General features: G+C 36.8%; 1 protein-coding gene across 1 annotated transcript; it reads right to left on the bottom strand.

Annotated features, from left to right (window-relative positions):
- Nucleotides 1–9,616: 9,616 nt before the first annotated feature.
- On the bottom strand, nt 9,617–16,194 carry LOC149162558 (pyruvate decarboxylase 2-like). Its single transcript, XM_089437318.1, has 7 exons — nt 15,282–16,194; nt 15,008–15,171; nt 12,275–12,836; nt 12,049–12,137; nt 11,391–11,508; nt 11,030–11,218; nt 9,617–10,086 (listed from the first exon to the last, which is right to left on the bottom strand). The coding sequence occupies exons 1-7, from the start codon at nt 15,813–15,815 to the stop codon at nt 9,916–9,918; spliced, it is 1,827 nt and encodes a 608-aa protein (XP_089293444.1). The 5' UTR covers nt 15,816–16,194; the 3' UTR covers nt 9,617–9,915.
- Between the last annotated feature and the right edge of the window lie 884 nt (nt 16,195–17,078).

Raw genomic sequence — 17,078 nt, 5'->3', positions numbered from 1 at the left:
AAAGTATGAGTGGTAATGGACTCACACAGATAGCAAAATGTCAATGTGAAATTTTTTAGTGCAACAGAAGCCCCCTCTAGTTCAAGGGCCAGCTTGAACCTAAAGGCTAGTTGAGTTGGTTTCCTGGCGTAGTTTTTGCATCCAAGGACTGTCTACAAGAAATATGTACAACAGAACCTATAGGTTGTAAATGGTTATATAAACCTAAATTTAAAGTAGATGGTAGTGTTGACAAATATAAAGCTAAATTGGTAGCTAAAGGTTACTCAAAAAATGAGGAATTGATTATGAAGAGACCTTTGCTCTTGTAAGTAAGTTAAGCACTATTAGAATGTTAATAGATTTAGCTACAAAGCATCATTGGAGTCTACACCAACTAGATGTGAAGTCTGCTTTTTTAAATGGAGAATTGAAAAAAGAGGTATACTTAAAACAACCTAAAGGGTTGATTGTGGTATTAAGTACATTGATCTTTCTGATGTTAATTTGACACATTTTTCAGATTCAGACTGGGCATGAAACTTAGATGACAAAACATCCATGACAAGGTATGCTTTCAATATCGGGTCCGGGGTAATTGCGTGGAGCAGCAAGAAGCAAAGTATTGTATCCTTATCTTCTGCAAAAGCATAGTATCAAGCAATGTGTACAACCACGTGTGAGGCAATTTGGTTGAGAAGACTTCTCCATGATGTTGGAGAAGAACAAAAATATGCTACAATAATCAAATGTGACAACCAAAACACAATCAAGCTTGGGAACAATCATGTCTTTCACAAAAACACAAAACATATTGATACTCAATTACACTTTGTTGGACAGAAAGTTCAGTATAAAGAAATTATTATTGAATATGGTAATACTTGTGATAATGCATCAGATATTTTTACCAAGCCCCTTGGGACGATTAAATTTGAAATGTTTAGGAGATGTTAGGAGTACAGGTGAACCCTTTTTCCATTAAGGGGAGGCGTTGGAAATAATGAAGATTATTGTATTATTGGAGAGTTTGTTTCTCAATTGTACATATGTCCCAAATTAGGATTAGTTCCTATTTTCTAACAGTCTGTTCTAATCTCCCTAAAATGATGTAAACTTATATGAAACTTGCTCATCTGTGAGCTGCTAGTTTCAGATTATAAGTTTCATCTTTCATATTTTAAGAGATTCATCTTAACTCTCGATTTATCAAGCCCCAAGAGGGATCAAAACGAAAAGTTTGCACCTCCAAAGATATAGATCTAGAATTACTATGGATCCAAGATGGTCTAATTATTAATAATTATTATTTTTTAAAATTAATTTAATTTTTAAATTAATTTTATTTTTATTTTTATGTAATTTGATTATATGAATATTTTAATTAATAATTTTATTTCTAAATTATATTATATTTTTATTTTTATATAATTTGACAAAGTCAAACATAACATCATCTCTTTCATATTAGGCTGGAGAGTATTAAGACTAGCCTAGATCCATCTTAACTCTGATCCACTGAGCAATTCTCACTCTCTTTGATCATCTCATGACTTGAAATATCCCTAGTTAAAATGAATCTAGAATTACACACACACACACCATTGACAAAACCATTGGTTCTTAAAATCCGGATCCCAAAACTACCAACAATAAATTGACTATTTTATCTCAATTATATTTTGATTATTAATTCTATTTATTTTATTTTACTTAATTTTTTAAAATTTTATTCTATTTTTATTGTATGAATAACTATGGAAGTCTCCCATCACTTCTATTTTTATTTTTATTTTAATGTAATTTGACTAGATGGAAATATTTAAATAATAAATAATATAATAGTACATTACACTATCTCTTCCATACTAGGTTAGAAAACAGAAAAATACCAAGTAAATATTTCCAATACTTCCTTATACTAGGTTAGAAAACACAAAAATACCGAGTATTTCAGATACTTCCTTTTAAATGGAAATGCATGGTGACTATGAACATACTTACAAAGCCAAATCATTTTATTTTAACTGTGGCCTCTTTATACTTTTCCACTTCCATGCAAGCAATCTTATTTTCTGCCTTCACATAGATCTCTCCAAACCCTCACAAAGATTTGTTCTCACATGAACTGGGTTCAAATGGATCAGACCAACAGATCTTGTCAAATGAAAAACAAACACTTACAAGGATGTTGAAAATGTAATTTCATTTGCGCACACTTATCTTTACCAAAACAGCTGAGGAATGCCAGCTACCTCCATCGGACCGCTTTTGTTGAGGCAGCGGTATTCCTTCAATCGAGCCCGATGCAATAAAATTCAGCCACGCGTCAAATGTACTTTCAGCAAAACCACTTTTCATCGGGACGTAAAGTTCGGTAGAAAATGCCCATCCGATATCGTTCTGAACCGTCCGATCTCAAGGGAGGTTGTCCGCCGTCGATTAATGCCAAGCTGCGTACAGGCCTGCAGTTAATAAAGTTTGCGTGGAGTAAAACAAATTTTTGGTCTGACCGCCGGTTTTATCATTAATGAATTTAATGAATTTGTCATAGACGTAGACAGTAGGTAAAACCTTTTAAGTTTTTTTTTTTTTTTATCTTATGGAATGTAATGCTGTAATTTTTTTTTTGGTTATTACATATGTATTGTATGCGTTGACTCTTTGTAATTGCATAAAAAAGAAGAAGGAAAACACAAAACAGTGTGTAAAAAAAGAAAGAACACAGAGTATTTTAAAACAGGGTTGAAATGTAATTTTTTTTGGTTGCTCAAACAAAGGGAAGCAAGCTGCGAGTGAATGAAGAATTGTGTTACACAACAGTGTAAATGGTGTGAGTAAAGAAATGGTTTTTCACCTCACACTGAAGGTAATGTAAGAAATTTTTACAGCATATGTAAGAATTGTTTTTACAGCAGTGTATGTAAAAGTTCCTTTTACAGCAGTGAATGTAAAAGAGATTTTTACACACATCAGTGTAAAATCTCAGGAGGAGACATAGTAATATTTTTTTTTGTTGAAATGTTCTTGGTGAATCCCTCTGTGAGAGAGGAAGAAATATGTAACAAACAGTTTATTAATGAATAGAAAGTTTGTGTGTTGTTGAAACTCTGTTCTCTGGAGAATTTTTTTTTGCTTCCCTGTCTTAAGATCCTGGAGATAAACAGAGCATTGTCTTTGTGTTCAGTTAATTTTGTTTTTGGAATTTTACCAGAAAAATTCCCAACAATGGTATCAGAGCAGATCCAAGGTCTTTGAAAGTGTCAAAGAAGCTGAAGGAAAGAGTTTTTTTTTCTGCAACAACTTCTCCAGCAGAGTGAAGTCTCAGGCAAAAGAATCCAGGTATTTCTCATATTAGTTTTTTGTGTTGCTGTTGAGGAAACAGTCAGTGATTTAAAAAAAAAAGGGCACAGTCAAATATTTGAAGCATAGCTGAGAATGCAAGGAATGGCCAGCACCAGCACTAGCATGGGCATGTTTAATACTCAGCTCCGACAGTTTAATGGGAAAAACTATGACTATTGGGCAATAACCATGAGAGCCCTATTTGCTTCTCAAGATTTATGGGAATTAGTTGAGGATGGTTTTGAAGAACTAGCAGATGAAAATGAGTTTAATAGACTAACTCAGGCAGAGAAGGATCTGTTGAAGAGCAATAGGAAGAAGGATTCAAAAGCCCTTGTATTTTTGTATCAAGCAGTGGACCAGAGTGTGTTTCCAAGGATAGCGGCAGCTAAGACATCCAAAGAAGCATGGAAAACTCTCAAGACAGCCTATCAAGGCATGGAGAAAGTGAAGACAACAAAATTACAATTGCTGAGGAAAGATTTTGAGAATCTATGCATGAAGGAGTCAGACAATATTGACTCATTCTTCACGCATGTGATTGCACTGGTCACACAGATAAGGACTCATGGAAAAACTCTTGAAGAAAGGAGGATTGTGGAGAAAATATTGAGGGTCCTACCCTCAAAGTTTGATGTGATTGTCACCACCATAGAAGAGACAAAGGATCTCTCAAGCTTTGCAGTTGATGAACTTCATGCATCACTGATAACACATGAGCAGAGGTTGAGTAGAAATGAAAACTCATCTCTAGAGAAAGCCTTCAAGACCCAGATGTCATTTGGAAGAGGAAGAGGTCAAGGCAGAAGAAGCAAGAGAGGAAGAGGCAGAAGCCAAAACAGAGGTGGAAGGAACAGTCCAGCAAATGCTCAAGAAAGAGGCAGTAATCCAAATCAGAATCAAGGCCAAGGCAACAGTCAACAAAGTGGACAACATCATGCTCAAAGACAAATGTATGAAAAATCCAATGTCCAATGTTATTATTGTAAAAAATATGGGCATTATGCCAATGAATGTAGGAAGAAGCAGCATGATATAAATAATAGATCCAGTGCAAATATTACTAGAGAAAATATCAGCCAAGATAATGTGCTTTTAGCCTGTAACATGGCTAAAACAAATAGTGAAGATATATGGTTTCTAGACTCCGTTTGCAGTAACCATATGACATGAAACATAGCTCTGTTTTCTGCTTTAGATCAAAATGTGAAATCACAAGTCACACTTGGGACTGATAGTAAAATTTCTATTATGGGAAAAGGAGAAGTTAAAATATTTACAAATAAAGAAGAAAAGAAAACCATAACAGAGGTCTATTATGTTCCTGGAATGAGATGTAACCTCTTGAGTATTTGACAACTTGTTCAAAAGGGTTACAATGTTTTCTTTGTGAATGATGTATGCACCATCATGGATAGAGCACCCAGCTAACGATGCATTGCTGAAGTGAAGATGACGAGGAACATGATGTTCCCTCTCAGAATAAGGGCAGATTTGAAAAACAAAGAAGTAATTGTAGCAGTTACCCAAGAGGCTTTCCAAAGCGTACCAAAGGATGAAAATTGGTTGTGGCACTTGAGATTTGGACATCTCAACTTTGGAGGTCTTAATTTGTTGAGTAGGAAAGGGATGGTAAGAGGATTACCATTGATAGAGAAACCAGACAGCCTTTGTGAAGGTTGTATCTTGGGGAAACAACATAGAGAAAGTTTTCCATCAGGGAAAAGCATAAGAGCAAAAACACCTTTAGAGACTGTCCACTCAGACTTATGTGGACCAATGCAAACTCCATCACTAGCAGGCAGCCAATATTTTCTAACATTCATTGATGATTTTACCAGAAAGACTTGGGCTTATTTCCTAAAGAACAAAAGTGAAGTGTTTGAAAAATTTCGAAATTTCAAGGCACTTGTGGAAAACCAAAGCAGGCTGCATATCAAAGTTTTAAGGACTGATAGAGGAGGTGAGTATATCTCCAAAGACTTTCTACGGTTTTGTAGAGAAAATGGAATTCATAAGTAGTTTACAGCTAGGTACACCCCGCAACAAAATGGAGTTGTTGAAAGAAAGAATAGGACCATCATGGATATGGCAAGGAGCATGTTAAAGACAAAGCATTTGCCAAATAATTATTGGGCTGAAGCTGTACATTGTGCAGTGTATATTTTGAATAGGTGTCCTACAAAAGCAGTGATGAACAAAGTGCCGGAAGAAGCATGGAGTGGGAGAAAGCAAGGAGTCACCCACATGAAAGTTTTTGGTTGTGTGGCTTATGCACACATTCCAGATCAGCTAAGGAGGAAGTTGGACAGCAAAAGGGAGAAATGTATTTTCATAGTACACAGTGAGGAATCAAAAGCTTACAGGTTGTATATCCCATCTACCAAGAAGTTTTTTGTAAGCAGAGATGTTCAGTTCATTGAGGAGGAAGCTTGGGATGGAAGCATAGAGAAAATAGTGAATGTTAAAAACTGTTTGTCTCATGATGAAGATGATGAGGAGATGGCTGAAATACATCCCCAAACAGCAGCGCCAACACAAGGATAGCAAGGGACACCCTTGAGGATAAATGAAAGTGCTTCTCCAAGCACACCACAAGGAGGAAATTCAAGTGCGTCTTCAAGCACTTGCACACCAAATGAAAGAGGTAAGAAGTTCAGAAATTTAAGTGATATTTATGATGAATGTATGAATTCCTTGTTTGTTTTGTATTGTCATGTTGATGACCCTATTCATTTCGAAGATGCAATTAAGGATAGGAAATGGATAGAAGCTATGGATGAGGATATGAATGCCATAGAAAGAAACAAGACATGGGATTTGGTTGAGCTACCAAAAGGTAAAGAAGTCATTGGAGTCAAATGGGTTTATAAGACCAAAAGTAATGCTGAAGGCAAGATAGAAAGGCACAAGGCAACACTGGTTGTCAAAGGATATAAGCAGCAGTATGCGAGAGACTATGAGGAGACTTTCGCACCGGTTGCAAGAATGGAAACCGTGAGAGCAGTGTTGTCCATAGCATCTCAAAACAAGTGGAAAGTTTACCAAATGGACGTAAAGTCAACATTCCTAAATGGAGTGTTAATGGAAGAGGTTTATATTGAGCAACCTCTAGGCTATGAGAAGAAAGGCCAGGAGCACAAAGTGTGCAGATTGAAGAAAGCTCGTTATGGGCTGAAGCAAGCGCCAAGAGCATGGTACAGTAGGATAGATTCCTATCTACTGGAAAATGGTTTTGAAAAATGTGAGGGAGAACCCACTGTCTATATCAAAGAAAATGATGGTAAAATTTTAATTGTTGTGTTGTATGTTGATGATGTCATTTTTATAGGTAATGATGACTATCTCATTAAAAATTTCAAAAGCAGTGATGAAAGATGAGATGACTGACATGGGTTTGTTGAGATACTTCTTAGGAATAGAAGTAGATCAAAATGAAAATGGGATTTTTATCTCCCAAGTAAAATATGTAAATGAAGTGTTGGCAAAATTTAACATGCAGGAGTGCAAGGCAGCAATCACTCCCACAGTAATGGGATTAAAACTCAGCAAAGATGACAGCAACAAGGATTTTGATCCTAGCTTGTATAAGAGCATAGTTGGCAGCCTAATGTATTTAACTGCAACTAGGCCAGATATAATGTTTGCTGTTAGTTTAATTTCCAGATTCGTGGAGAGGCCAAAAGAAGCACATTGGCAGGCAGCAAAAAGAATTTTGAGGTATGTCAAAGGTACTAAACGGTTTGGGATTTTATATACTGTCTCAGAATGTTCAGATTTAGTTGGATACACTAATAGTGATTGGGCTGGAAGCGTAGATGATTGGAAAAGCACTTCCGGTTATGTTTTTCACATGGGTTCAGGAGCCATTTCATGGGCTTCTAAGAAACGGCCTATTGTGGCGTTGTCTACAGCAGAGGCTAAATATGTGGCAGCTACAGCAACAGCATGTCAAGCAGTTTGGATGAGAAGAATGTTAAGGAGCTTAGGCCAAGAGCAGGCAAAAGGGACGGTGATTTTTTGTGACAATAGCTCAGCTATTGCATTATCCAAGAATTCTGTGTTTCACAAGAGAACGAAACACATTGACACAAGGTTTCATTACATCAGGGAATTGGTAAGAAATGGAGAAATTGTTTTAGAACATTGCAGGACTCAGGAACAGGTTGCAGACATTTTGACAAAGCCATTGGACCAGAAAAGCTTTGAATTTTTGAGGAAATGTTTGGGTATGACTGAATGCCCAACAGTTGAAATTAAAGGGGAGTGTTGAAAATGTAATTTCATCTGCGCACACTTATCTTTACCAAAACAGCTGAAAAAAACTAGCTACCTCCATCGGACCGCTTTTGCTGAGGCAGCGGTATTCCTTCAATCGAGCCCGATGCAATAAAATTCAACCACGCGTCAAATGTACTTTCAGCAACATCGGGACGTAAAGTTCGGTAGAAAAGGCCCATCCGATATCGTTCCGAACCGTCCGATCGCAAGGGAGGTTGTCTGCCGTCGATTAATGCCAAGCTGCGTACAGGCCTGCAGTTAATAAAGTTTGTGTGGAGTAAAACAAATTTTTGGTCTAACCACCGGTTTTATCATTAATGAATTTAATGAATTTGTTATAGACGTAGACAGTAGGTAAAACCTTTTATGTTTTTTTTTTAATCTTACGGAATGTAACGTTGTATGTTTTTTTTGGTTATTACATATGTATTGTATGCGTTGACTCTTTGTAATTGCATAAAAAGAAAAGGAAAACACACAGCGGTGTGTAAAAAAAGAAAGTACACGGAGTATTCTAAAACAGGGTTGAAATGTAATTTTTTTTTGTTGCTCAAACAAAGGGAAGCAAGCTGGGAGCGAATGAAGAATTGTGTTACACAGCAGTGTAAACGGTGTGAGTAAAGAAATGGTTTTTCACCTCACAGTGAAGGTAATGTAAGAAATTTTTACAGCATATGTAAGAATTGTTTTTACAGCAGTGTATGTAAAAGTTCTTTTTACAACAGTGAATGTAAAAGAGATTTTTACACACATCAGTGTAAAATCTCATCTCAGGAGGAGCCAGTAGTATTTTTTTTGTTGAAGTGTTCTTGGTGAATCCCTCTGTGAGAAAGGAAGAAATATGTAACAGGCAGTGTATTAATGAATAGAAAGTTTATGTGTGTTGTTGAAACTCTGTTCTCTAGAGAAATTTTTTTTGCTTCCCTGTCTTAAGATCCTGGAGATAAACAGAGCATTGTTTCTGTGTTCAATTAATTTGTTATTGGAATTTTACCAGAAAAATTCCCAACAAAGGAGTTAAATGTCCTTCTCACCACAACTCTGCTTGTGCAACTTAATCTGCAATCTCAAACACTCGTTTTTCTTCTACACCATGTGGCTCCCCTTCTTGGCCGAACACGGATCTGAATCCAAAAACCTCTCACACACAATTCACTTAAATAAATCAAACTCCATATTGCAAACACATAGCGCTTAACAAATAGTTCATTTTAGTGTCATACACTAATCTGCGGCGCTTCCATAAGATCTTATTTCTTTGGGCCCTCCCCCCTAGGAAGTCAAGCCTTGAGACTTGCTTTGTTACCAATCAGAAAAATAGAAAAGAAAAAATAAATAAATAAATTATAGCCAACAGAAATTTTATTAGATCTGATCTCTCTATCTCTATCCAAACACAAACACACAATAGAGTCCCATATTTATATTAATGGGATAATAGGATAGCTTACTACAAGCTGGAATGATAATGAGATCTATATGGTTACAAGGCACGCTTCTTGGAAAAACAAGACTTTCTGAAAAAAAATGCAATGGAACAATACATTTATCCCATTAACTCAAAATAAATCCCAGGAAACCAAGATTCACAAACTAAGTTTCTTTGATGAGTTGGCAAAAACAACAGTTTGAAACCAACAAATGCTCTGATAACAGTTGTTAACCCTCCAGAGCAACAGGCAGCTAATGGAAAAGAACTTACAACACAAAGATGTTCAATATAAACAGGAAGTTCAGAAAAATTGAACAACCATAAGAAAGAAACATACACAACAACAAAGACGTTTTTCATTTTTCTCAGTAAGGGCAAATGATTGTCCATCACCACGGCTTTTTCTCTTTTATAAAGAATCTACAAACGGAGAAACAGCAGTGCCACAATTTTTTTTGGGAATGCAATTGGGAAAAAGTTTCGTATTTAAAACACAACAATGCAATCTAGATATTTCTTTAGACATTCCCTGTACAAATGGACACTGCTAGTTATGCAAATGACGTGATTGGCAATATCTCAACGGAAACCGTAGCCAGGTATATTTTTTATTTTATTCACGCTCCCAAAAAAAAGGCTGACAGACTGCTCATGCAACGTTTGACACTAAACATGCTACCCACACACAATAAAGTAGCAGTAGCAGTACACTATGCACCTCAGTGAGAGGCACAGTTCGACCTCATATCTAGGGAATATCAAATTCAGATATCTGGGTGATCAGAACATATGATCCTTCAAGATGACCAGCAAAGCAATGAAAACCCAAACATGAGCCGCAGAAACTATTTCCAATTGCTCATCTTTACAAAACCTCCCTACTGAGGATTTGGCGGCCTGCTGTTTGCTGCCGAGACTCTGGACCCCCACTCAAGCAACTCTTTGCTTGTGTCATCCTTGTGTACAATAACTTCAATAAAGCATAAACAATCCTTTTTGGGTCCTCGGGCAGTTTTAATAGCCTCTTCAAGCCCTTCTTCCGTTTTAACCTGCACAGAAAGAAGTGTTGTTAGATGCCAAACAAAAAATTGAAGTTAAATGGCCATCGATATCATTGAAAAAGGTTTACATTTCCTATGGCGTTGGTATCATGAAACAAAATTATGCAGAGATGACAAGAACAAAATACTCCCATAATTAGAATTAACAAGACGATCCAACAGATTAAGATCATTCTTGAGATATTTCTGTGAAACGGATTAATTGGGACATCCTGCATTTTCCAAGGCATTGCCATGATACACTACCATGCAAAACTGACAAGGACAGAAAACTCCCATGATAAATCAATAAAAAGCCCTAGCAGATTAAAATCAGATTTGAGATATTTCAGCAAAAACAGATTAATAGGTACATCCTGGAAAAAGTCCACATTTTCTGAGACATTGCCATCATATTAAACCATTCAGGGCTGACGAGAACAGAAAACACCCATGACAAGAAACAACAAAAGAAACCAGCAGATTCAGATCATTCTAATTTGCTTGAGACATTTCAGCAAAATAGACTAACAGGGCACAAAGTGGCATTCATGCTTCACTTGTCCCTCAATTGGCTAAGCAACACAGAATCTTCTAATGAAAATAACGACTAAAAAGGTTCCTAACAAGAAATACAGGTGTCCCTCAGTTGACAAACTCTTTTGTATGTGAACAGTGGAAAAGATACCTCAAGAGGGATAAAACTAGAAAAACAGTCCACCAATATGGTACCTACTACCGAGTCCTGACCAATTAAAAGGGAAGTCCCCTCAAGTCTACAGTAATTAAATTTTTAGAAAAAGGAGTTGGTTTAAAAGTAAGCCTCAGCAAATGGCGAAAAGGACAAGCAACCGTATTAACACAGTACCTTATGCACAAACACTTCCATATAGAAAAGAAACAAGAAGTCTTTGTAAAAGAGTTGGCCATGCTACAAACATGGAGAAAATACCTTGACAGTCCAGCATTTCCCTTCCCCGTTATGAATGGCATCTACTAAACCGGTGTAGTTCCAATTCTTAATGACATTGTATGGCCCATCATGAATTTCGACCTCTATTGTGTATCCTCCATTATTAATCAGAAAAATGATAGCATTCTGCCCTTGTCCAATCATGGTAGACACATCCTGGGCTGTGACCTGTTCAAAGAAGGACGGACAAATTTAGGGACTAAAAATCACTAATTTTTGGACAAAATAAATAATTCCATGGAATTAAATATTTCAAGATCTGATAGACATCGAAATTCAGTGATGGTTATTAATTGAAACATTATTACATAATTTGAAAGAAAAATCCTTGCATCTGCACCTGGAAGCTTCCATCACCAATGCATGCAATCACACGCTTGTCTGGTGTTGCTTGCGCATATCCCAGTGTCGCTCCCACAGACCAGCCAATTGATCCATACTGCATTTGGAACTCATACCTGCCAAACACACATTTAGCACAGCCAACACACAGTTTGCAAATATACAGTAAATTATACGTGCAAAGAGAACACCATCACAGGAAATCCTTTGTCAGAGAACAATCATTTCTCTTTTCATCATTTAGATTGAATCTTTGGTGTTGGTGTTCTTTTGTTATTGCTTAACAGCAACATATTGGGAAAAAAAGGTATGCTTGAAAATTATGCATATCTATGCATTTAGTCCTTTCGAAATTTCCTAAGCACGAGTTATGAAAGTAATGGACAGGAGCAGAAAAAACTTCGTCCCTGTCCATACCATACTAAACACACTCTAAACTTTAAACATTCCCTTATCTGATTCATATTCTGCAAAAAAAAAAGAGTGCTTTTGCCTCATAACAAAACGTAGCAGTCAGAAATGCTATGTAATCAATTGTAAAAATTCAACAAAATTAAAACTTAACAACCAATAGGTTTCCCCACCTCTCGGCAACAACAAGCAGACTGCTAAATTACAAAGGAGTGTCCTTTCCAGAGAAACGATATTCAACTTACCCACACTTTTCTGGCAATTTAAGCTTCTGGCAATTGAACCAAGAGTCACCGGTTTCAGCAATTACAGCAGTTTCATTTGATAGCATGCTCTGCAACCAACCAATTTTTACCAGTGACTATCAACAATAAACCCACTGCAAATGTATCCTATCAGAACAAAGCCAACCAAAGACAATCGTCTGACTATTGTTACTTCAGAATTTAGTTAGATTCTTCGAGGCCTTGCCTGAATGTGTTTGAATAGCACATTGACCCTTAAGGGATCATATTGTTCACTTTTCAAGGGAACACCTTCAGGTACAAAAATACGCCGATAATTTTCCAAACATGTTGGGTTCTGCTTCACTTTCTTGGCAAGGGCTTCTAAGAAATCTTTCATCAATACACACCCAAAAGTAGTCCCATTTCCCACAGTCACCCTGTTAGGCTGCACAATTACGGCTTTCTCCTTCTTCAAAAGCAATGAATATCCCACCGAACTATAGTCATTAAAAATAGGCCCAGCAAATAAATATGCATCTGCAGACTCAACTATCTCAGAACAGAATGCAGTACTTGCTGCACCCCAGTAAGTCCCTATGAAATGAGGATGAGTCTCGGGAACCTGTCCCTTAGCAGACGGCATTACAGCCACAGCATAACCCGATGCATCTGCTAATTCCACAAATGCACTTTTTGCCTTAGCAACCCTCATCTTTGGCCCACCTACCATCACTGGCTTCACTGCTGCATTTAGAAATTCTGCTGTCATGTTCACCGCCGCTTCCAAACTTTTGGGATTGCTTAGCCTACATAATTGGTATGATCCAAAGAAAACCATGTCAAAAAGAAGTCGGAACAAACTCAAGATCAATAGCTAATACCAGAACTTCTTTATTTCAAACCTAGTGCCATAATTAGATTTGGAAACCCCGTATCAACTTAGAAAAAGAAATTGAAAATTAACAAAATAAAGTTAGCTTCAACATAAACTTCACGTTAAAATTGGGAGATGCATTAATTGAAAATCACGTCAGAAATACCAGACATACAAAGTTAAGAGGGGTAGCCAAAATACCTTGTTTATTCCCTGCCTATTGGAATTTATCAAAAGTATCACAATCCAAGAACTCGTATCAACTGAGAACCTCTATATATTTTAAAACTACGCAATGAAGCTCACGGAATCCCTCGATATATTTTAAAACTAGGCAATGAAGCTCACAGAGTCCAGACAATAGATTTAAGATATTGAAGACAGACTAACAGTATAATATCATCCTCGTCAAATAAAATGCTTGTACCAGATACTTGTGCATAGAATGGTCCAGTTCAAGTACTGTCTAAGGCAGTAGAACACCATTGCAAAAGAAAATGCAAAATCTCCACAGTATTGTTTAATGAGTAAAACCATATTGCAGCACATCAAAACAACTTAAGGTAATCTCAAGATCAATACAATATATTTCATATTAATACTTCTAGAGGCCACAACATTCGACTTTTCTGGGATATGAATGCAGATCAATGTCATGGCAAGGGAATATTAAACCTAACTAACAAAAAAAAACTGTCGAGGTTAGTATTTCATGAATGCAACTCAATGTCATGTCAAGGGAGTATTTAAACCCAACTAACCAAAAAAAGCTGTCAATGATGTGAGTATTTCAGGAGGAGGAGGATGCTATGAGGTAAATATTATGCACTATGAAATAATCCAATGATCATTGGATTATTGTCTTTTCATCTTGAACATTGAGTGCCACATTATTTTCCTTCAATAAAGAAGATGGAAAAGCAGTAAACTAATGATGGGCTTACTACATGGTGTTTAGTATTTCACAGCGCTATAATGTTAAAATCAAACTGCCAATAATAATAATACTATAATAAGAACATACAATAACATCAAATGCAAAAAATGAAACTGTCAATAATGAAAGTACCAAAATAGGAGAATGTAATAAGGTCAATGTAAACCAAATCTATCTCCAATTTATAATTCTAATGTATGTGCAACCTTTTGCCAGAGTCACTGAAATATGAAGAAGAATATTAATGTGGAGCGAATCCAATATAGAGCTATGCAGCAAGATAGCATATAGATTAAATACACAAACTACAAACAAAAGAATACCCACAGAAGGCACTTAACCTTACTAAAGTATTACCCACAGAAGACATTTAACCTCACTAAAATATTACCCACAGAAGACATTTAACCTTGCTAATTTTTTTTATAATAACCCTAATCATAAGCCTGCCAGGTCCGTGAAAAAGTAAGGTGCACCAGGTTCTGATCATTATAAGAAACAACAAAACAACAAAGAATTCATCAGAGATTACTAGTGGAATAAAAGGATGCTTTGTCAAAAAACTTTTTTTTTTTTCAGAAGAAAAAAACAGTATTTTCATTCATATGAATATATCATAAGAAAACATCTAAACCAGATTGTAGCGCAAGGAACATCTACAATGTGAGCAAATTTCAAATAAACCATATGTACTTCACAAATGTTATTTATGTGCATTTATACGAGTATGGGCAATCCCAATTTGGAGGATAGTATGCAAATCACATAGATGCAAAACAAGCCAGAGAAAATCTATTAAAAATAAATAAATTAAGAATCGGTAGACCAGCCAGGTCAGTGAAAGCAGGGTGCTTCTATGGCGGACAACAGAGGTCGATCCTCACAAGTGGCCAACGGGCTAGTACAGAGTAGATGGCCACCAGGATTCGATCCTCACAAGAAGTGGGCAACGAGCTAGTACAGAGTAGGTGGCCACCAGGATTCGATCCTCACAAGAGGTGGCCAACGAGCTAGTACAGAGTAAGAAGCGTCTGGTGGATGCTCGCCACTGTAATTCTCCGTTTACCCAATAGGGAAAATCCCCAGAACAGAACATCTCAAAACTGAAATTCTAGAATGCCAGAGGGCAGAGCAGATAAATTAATGAAATTCTGAGAATTTGTTACCTGGGTGATAGACTATATGGAACAGGTTCCCGGCTGAAAGAAGGGTGTTGAATTGCAGCAAGATTACAACCGACATTAATATACACAGGCTTGCTCTCCAGAAGTGCCGTGGAAATCGCATAGTCAATGAGCTCGTGGGCATCATCCAAGTGATTCACAATAACCTGCACAATTTTTGAATTTTAACACCCTTAGGTCTACTCAAGCAAGGAAATCAGAAATCAGCATGCAATCTAATACCAGTATAACACCACATTGTACAGAATTCGGAGACCTGAGCGCATGTGATCGTCTGGAAGCAGCGATACTCCTGGCTAAAGTCTGGCAGGCCAATGGTATGATGCAGAATGCGGTTGGTCCCATAGTCATTAGAATTAGGCCCCCCAACAATACAGATGACGGGCAGATTCTCGCTGTAAGCCCCCGCGATCGCATTGATGATGCTGAGCCCTCCGACTGTGAACGTAACCACACAAGCCCCCACGCCTCTGGACCGTGCGTAACCATCGGCCGCGTAGCCAGCGTTGAGCTCATTGCAGCAGCCCACGAGATTGAGACCAGGCTCTGCTACCAGATGGTCCAGCAAGGTGAGATTGAAGTCCCCAGCAACAGAGAATACGTCCGTGACGCCAATTTCAACGAGCCTCCGCGCCAAATGGCCGCCCAAAGTGGAGGAGGAATTCGTCGGAGCTACTGCTCCTGCGTGACCATTCGGAGATGGGCGGGCCACTGATTTGTTGGAGGGCGAGCACCCCAAGTTATTGTTTGCAGGCCATTCCGAGTTCACATCACCTATTTTCGTATCCATCTGTAATAAATCAATTATTCAGTCCAAACTCTCAAACTTTTGGCCTGTGTCCCTCTTTGCGCGCAAGATCCTCTCCGAAAGATAATGAGGAATTCGGATAACTATCAAATTTTCGCTTCGATGATCCTCATTTGCTTACTGCTGTGTCATTTGATAGGTGTCATAAATTGGACTTGCATGGTTTAGTTCATGGTGGTAAAAGGAAAAGCAGAATCCGGCAGCAGGCGTTTTATGGGTTTGATATTGTGGCGGTATTCTGTATGAATGAGAACTAAGCGAGCTGATCTCACACGAGTCGATGTATTTCTGGTCTTCTCTGAATTTTTTTTTGATTAATAAACTTCATTTTTTATATTTTACAGAGTACCGACTTGTTGGGCAGTGAGTACTCGCCGTTATAAAAAGTCTCAGAAGTCTCCGATTTGGTGGCATGGTGCTGATGGATGAAGCTGATGCGTGAAGATTAGATTTAAATTTTAAAATTATGCACTGGCTTTATATGGGATCAAATAACTTGAAAATACTATCTGGATTATTAATAAAATAATTAAAAAAATACAGACTTTAGGATTCTTATGTGTTTGTGATATTCTGGCGGAGGTAAATGTTTGTCGTGTTTAGGTTGCGTGATTCCATTTGTCATATTTATTAACTGCGTAGCAATGGATTTGCGAGTTACTTAAGCGCAAGTCTCATCTTTGTCGCTTTAATAAGGTCGTGAAAAGTCTAGTAATGTTTATCAAGAGGGTGGCAAATAGAGTAAGTTCTGGAATTTAAAGGGAAAAAATATTGCAATATACTAATTTATTAAATTCATTTTAGGGTGTTTTTATGAATGAGTGTTATTCATTTTTTAAGGTAAGGTAATGTACTGAAGTAACATTAAGTATTATTACTGGTTTAGATCATTTTAATTTTAGATTTATTGAGGGGATTAAATCTCTCCAAGAATATATATATATTTTTTAAATTATGCATTCAAAAAATAAATCTGTATTTTGAGAGATTTAATTTTTCGAATGGCTTGCTAAACACGGAATATGGATTTAAGCTAATTTATGTAATTTGGTTGTATTTTTTATTTATTTATGTGAATTTGTTAAAGATGTCAATAAGCTCTCCAAACAGTTTCAAAATTTTAAATAAAAAAATTGAATTATCAAAGAGGTGGTTGTACTTTTTAGGTAGATTTTGTTAAATCTTTAAATCTCTAGATCAATGGGTTCTTTAAAAGTTTCAGAATTAAATAAAAAATTTTAAAGA

The sequence above is a fragment of the Pinus tabuliformis genome, chromosome 5_2 (assembly GCF_031772625.1).
Source record: "Pinus tabuliformis cultivar Carrire ecotype Pingquan chromosome 5_2, CPIR1, whole genome shotgun sequence".
Taxonomy (NCBI): domain Eukaryota; kingdom Viridiplantae; phylum Streptophyta; class Pinopsida; order Pinales; family Pinaceae; genus Pinus; species Pinus tabuliformis.
The sequence above is the reverse complement of the archived record's forward strand: the minus strand, read 5'-3'. Positions and strand labels throughout refer to the sequence as shown.

Bases quoted from the DNA above. Each gene is read 5' to 3' on its own strand.
- LOC149162558 (XM_089437318.1), bottom strand. From the start codon at position 15,815: ATGGATACGAAAATAGGTGATGTGAACTCGGAATGGCCTGCAAACAAT. The intron at 15,172-15,281 runs GTCTCCGAATTC...AAAATTGTGCAG, and splicing joins AGACGATCACATGCGCTCAG to GTTATTGTGAATCACTTGGA. The intron at 11,509-12,048 runs GTAAGTTGAATA...TGTGTTTGGCAG, and splicing joins AAATTGCCAGAAAAGTGTGG to GTATGAGTTCCAAATGCAGT.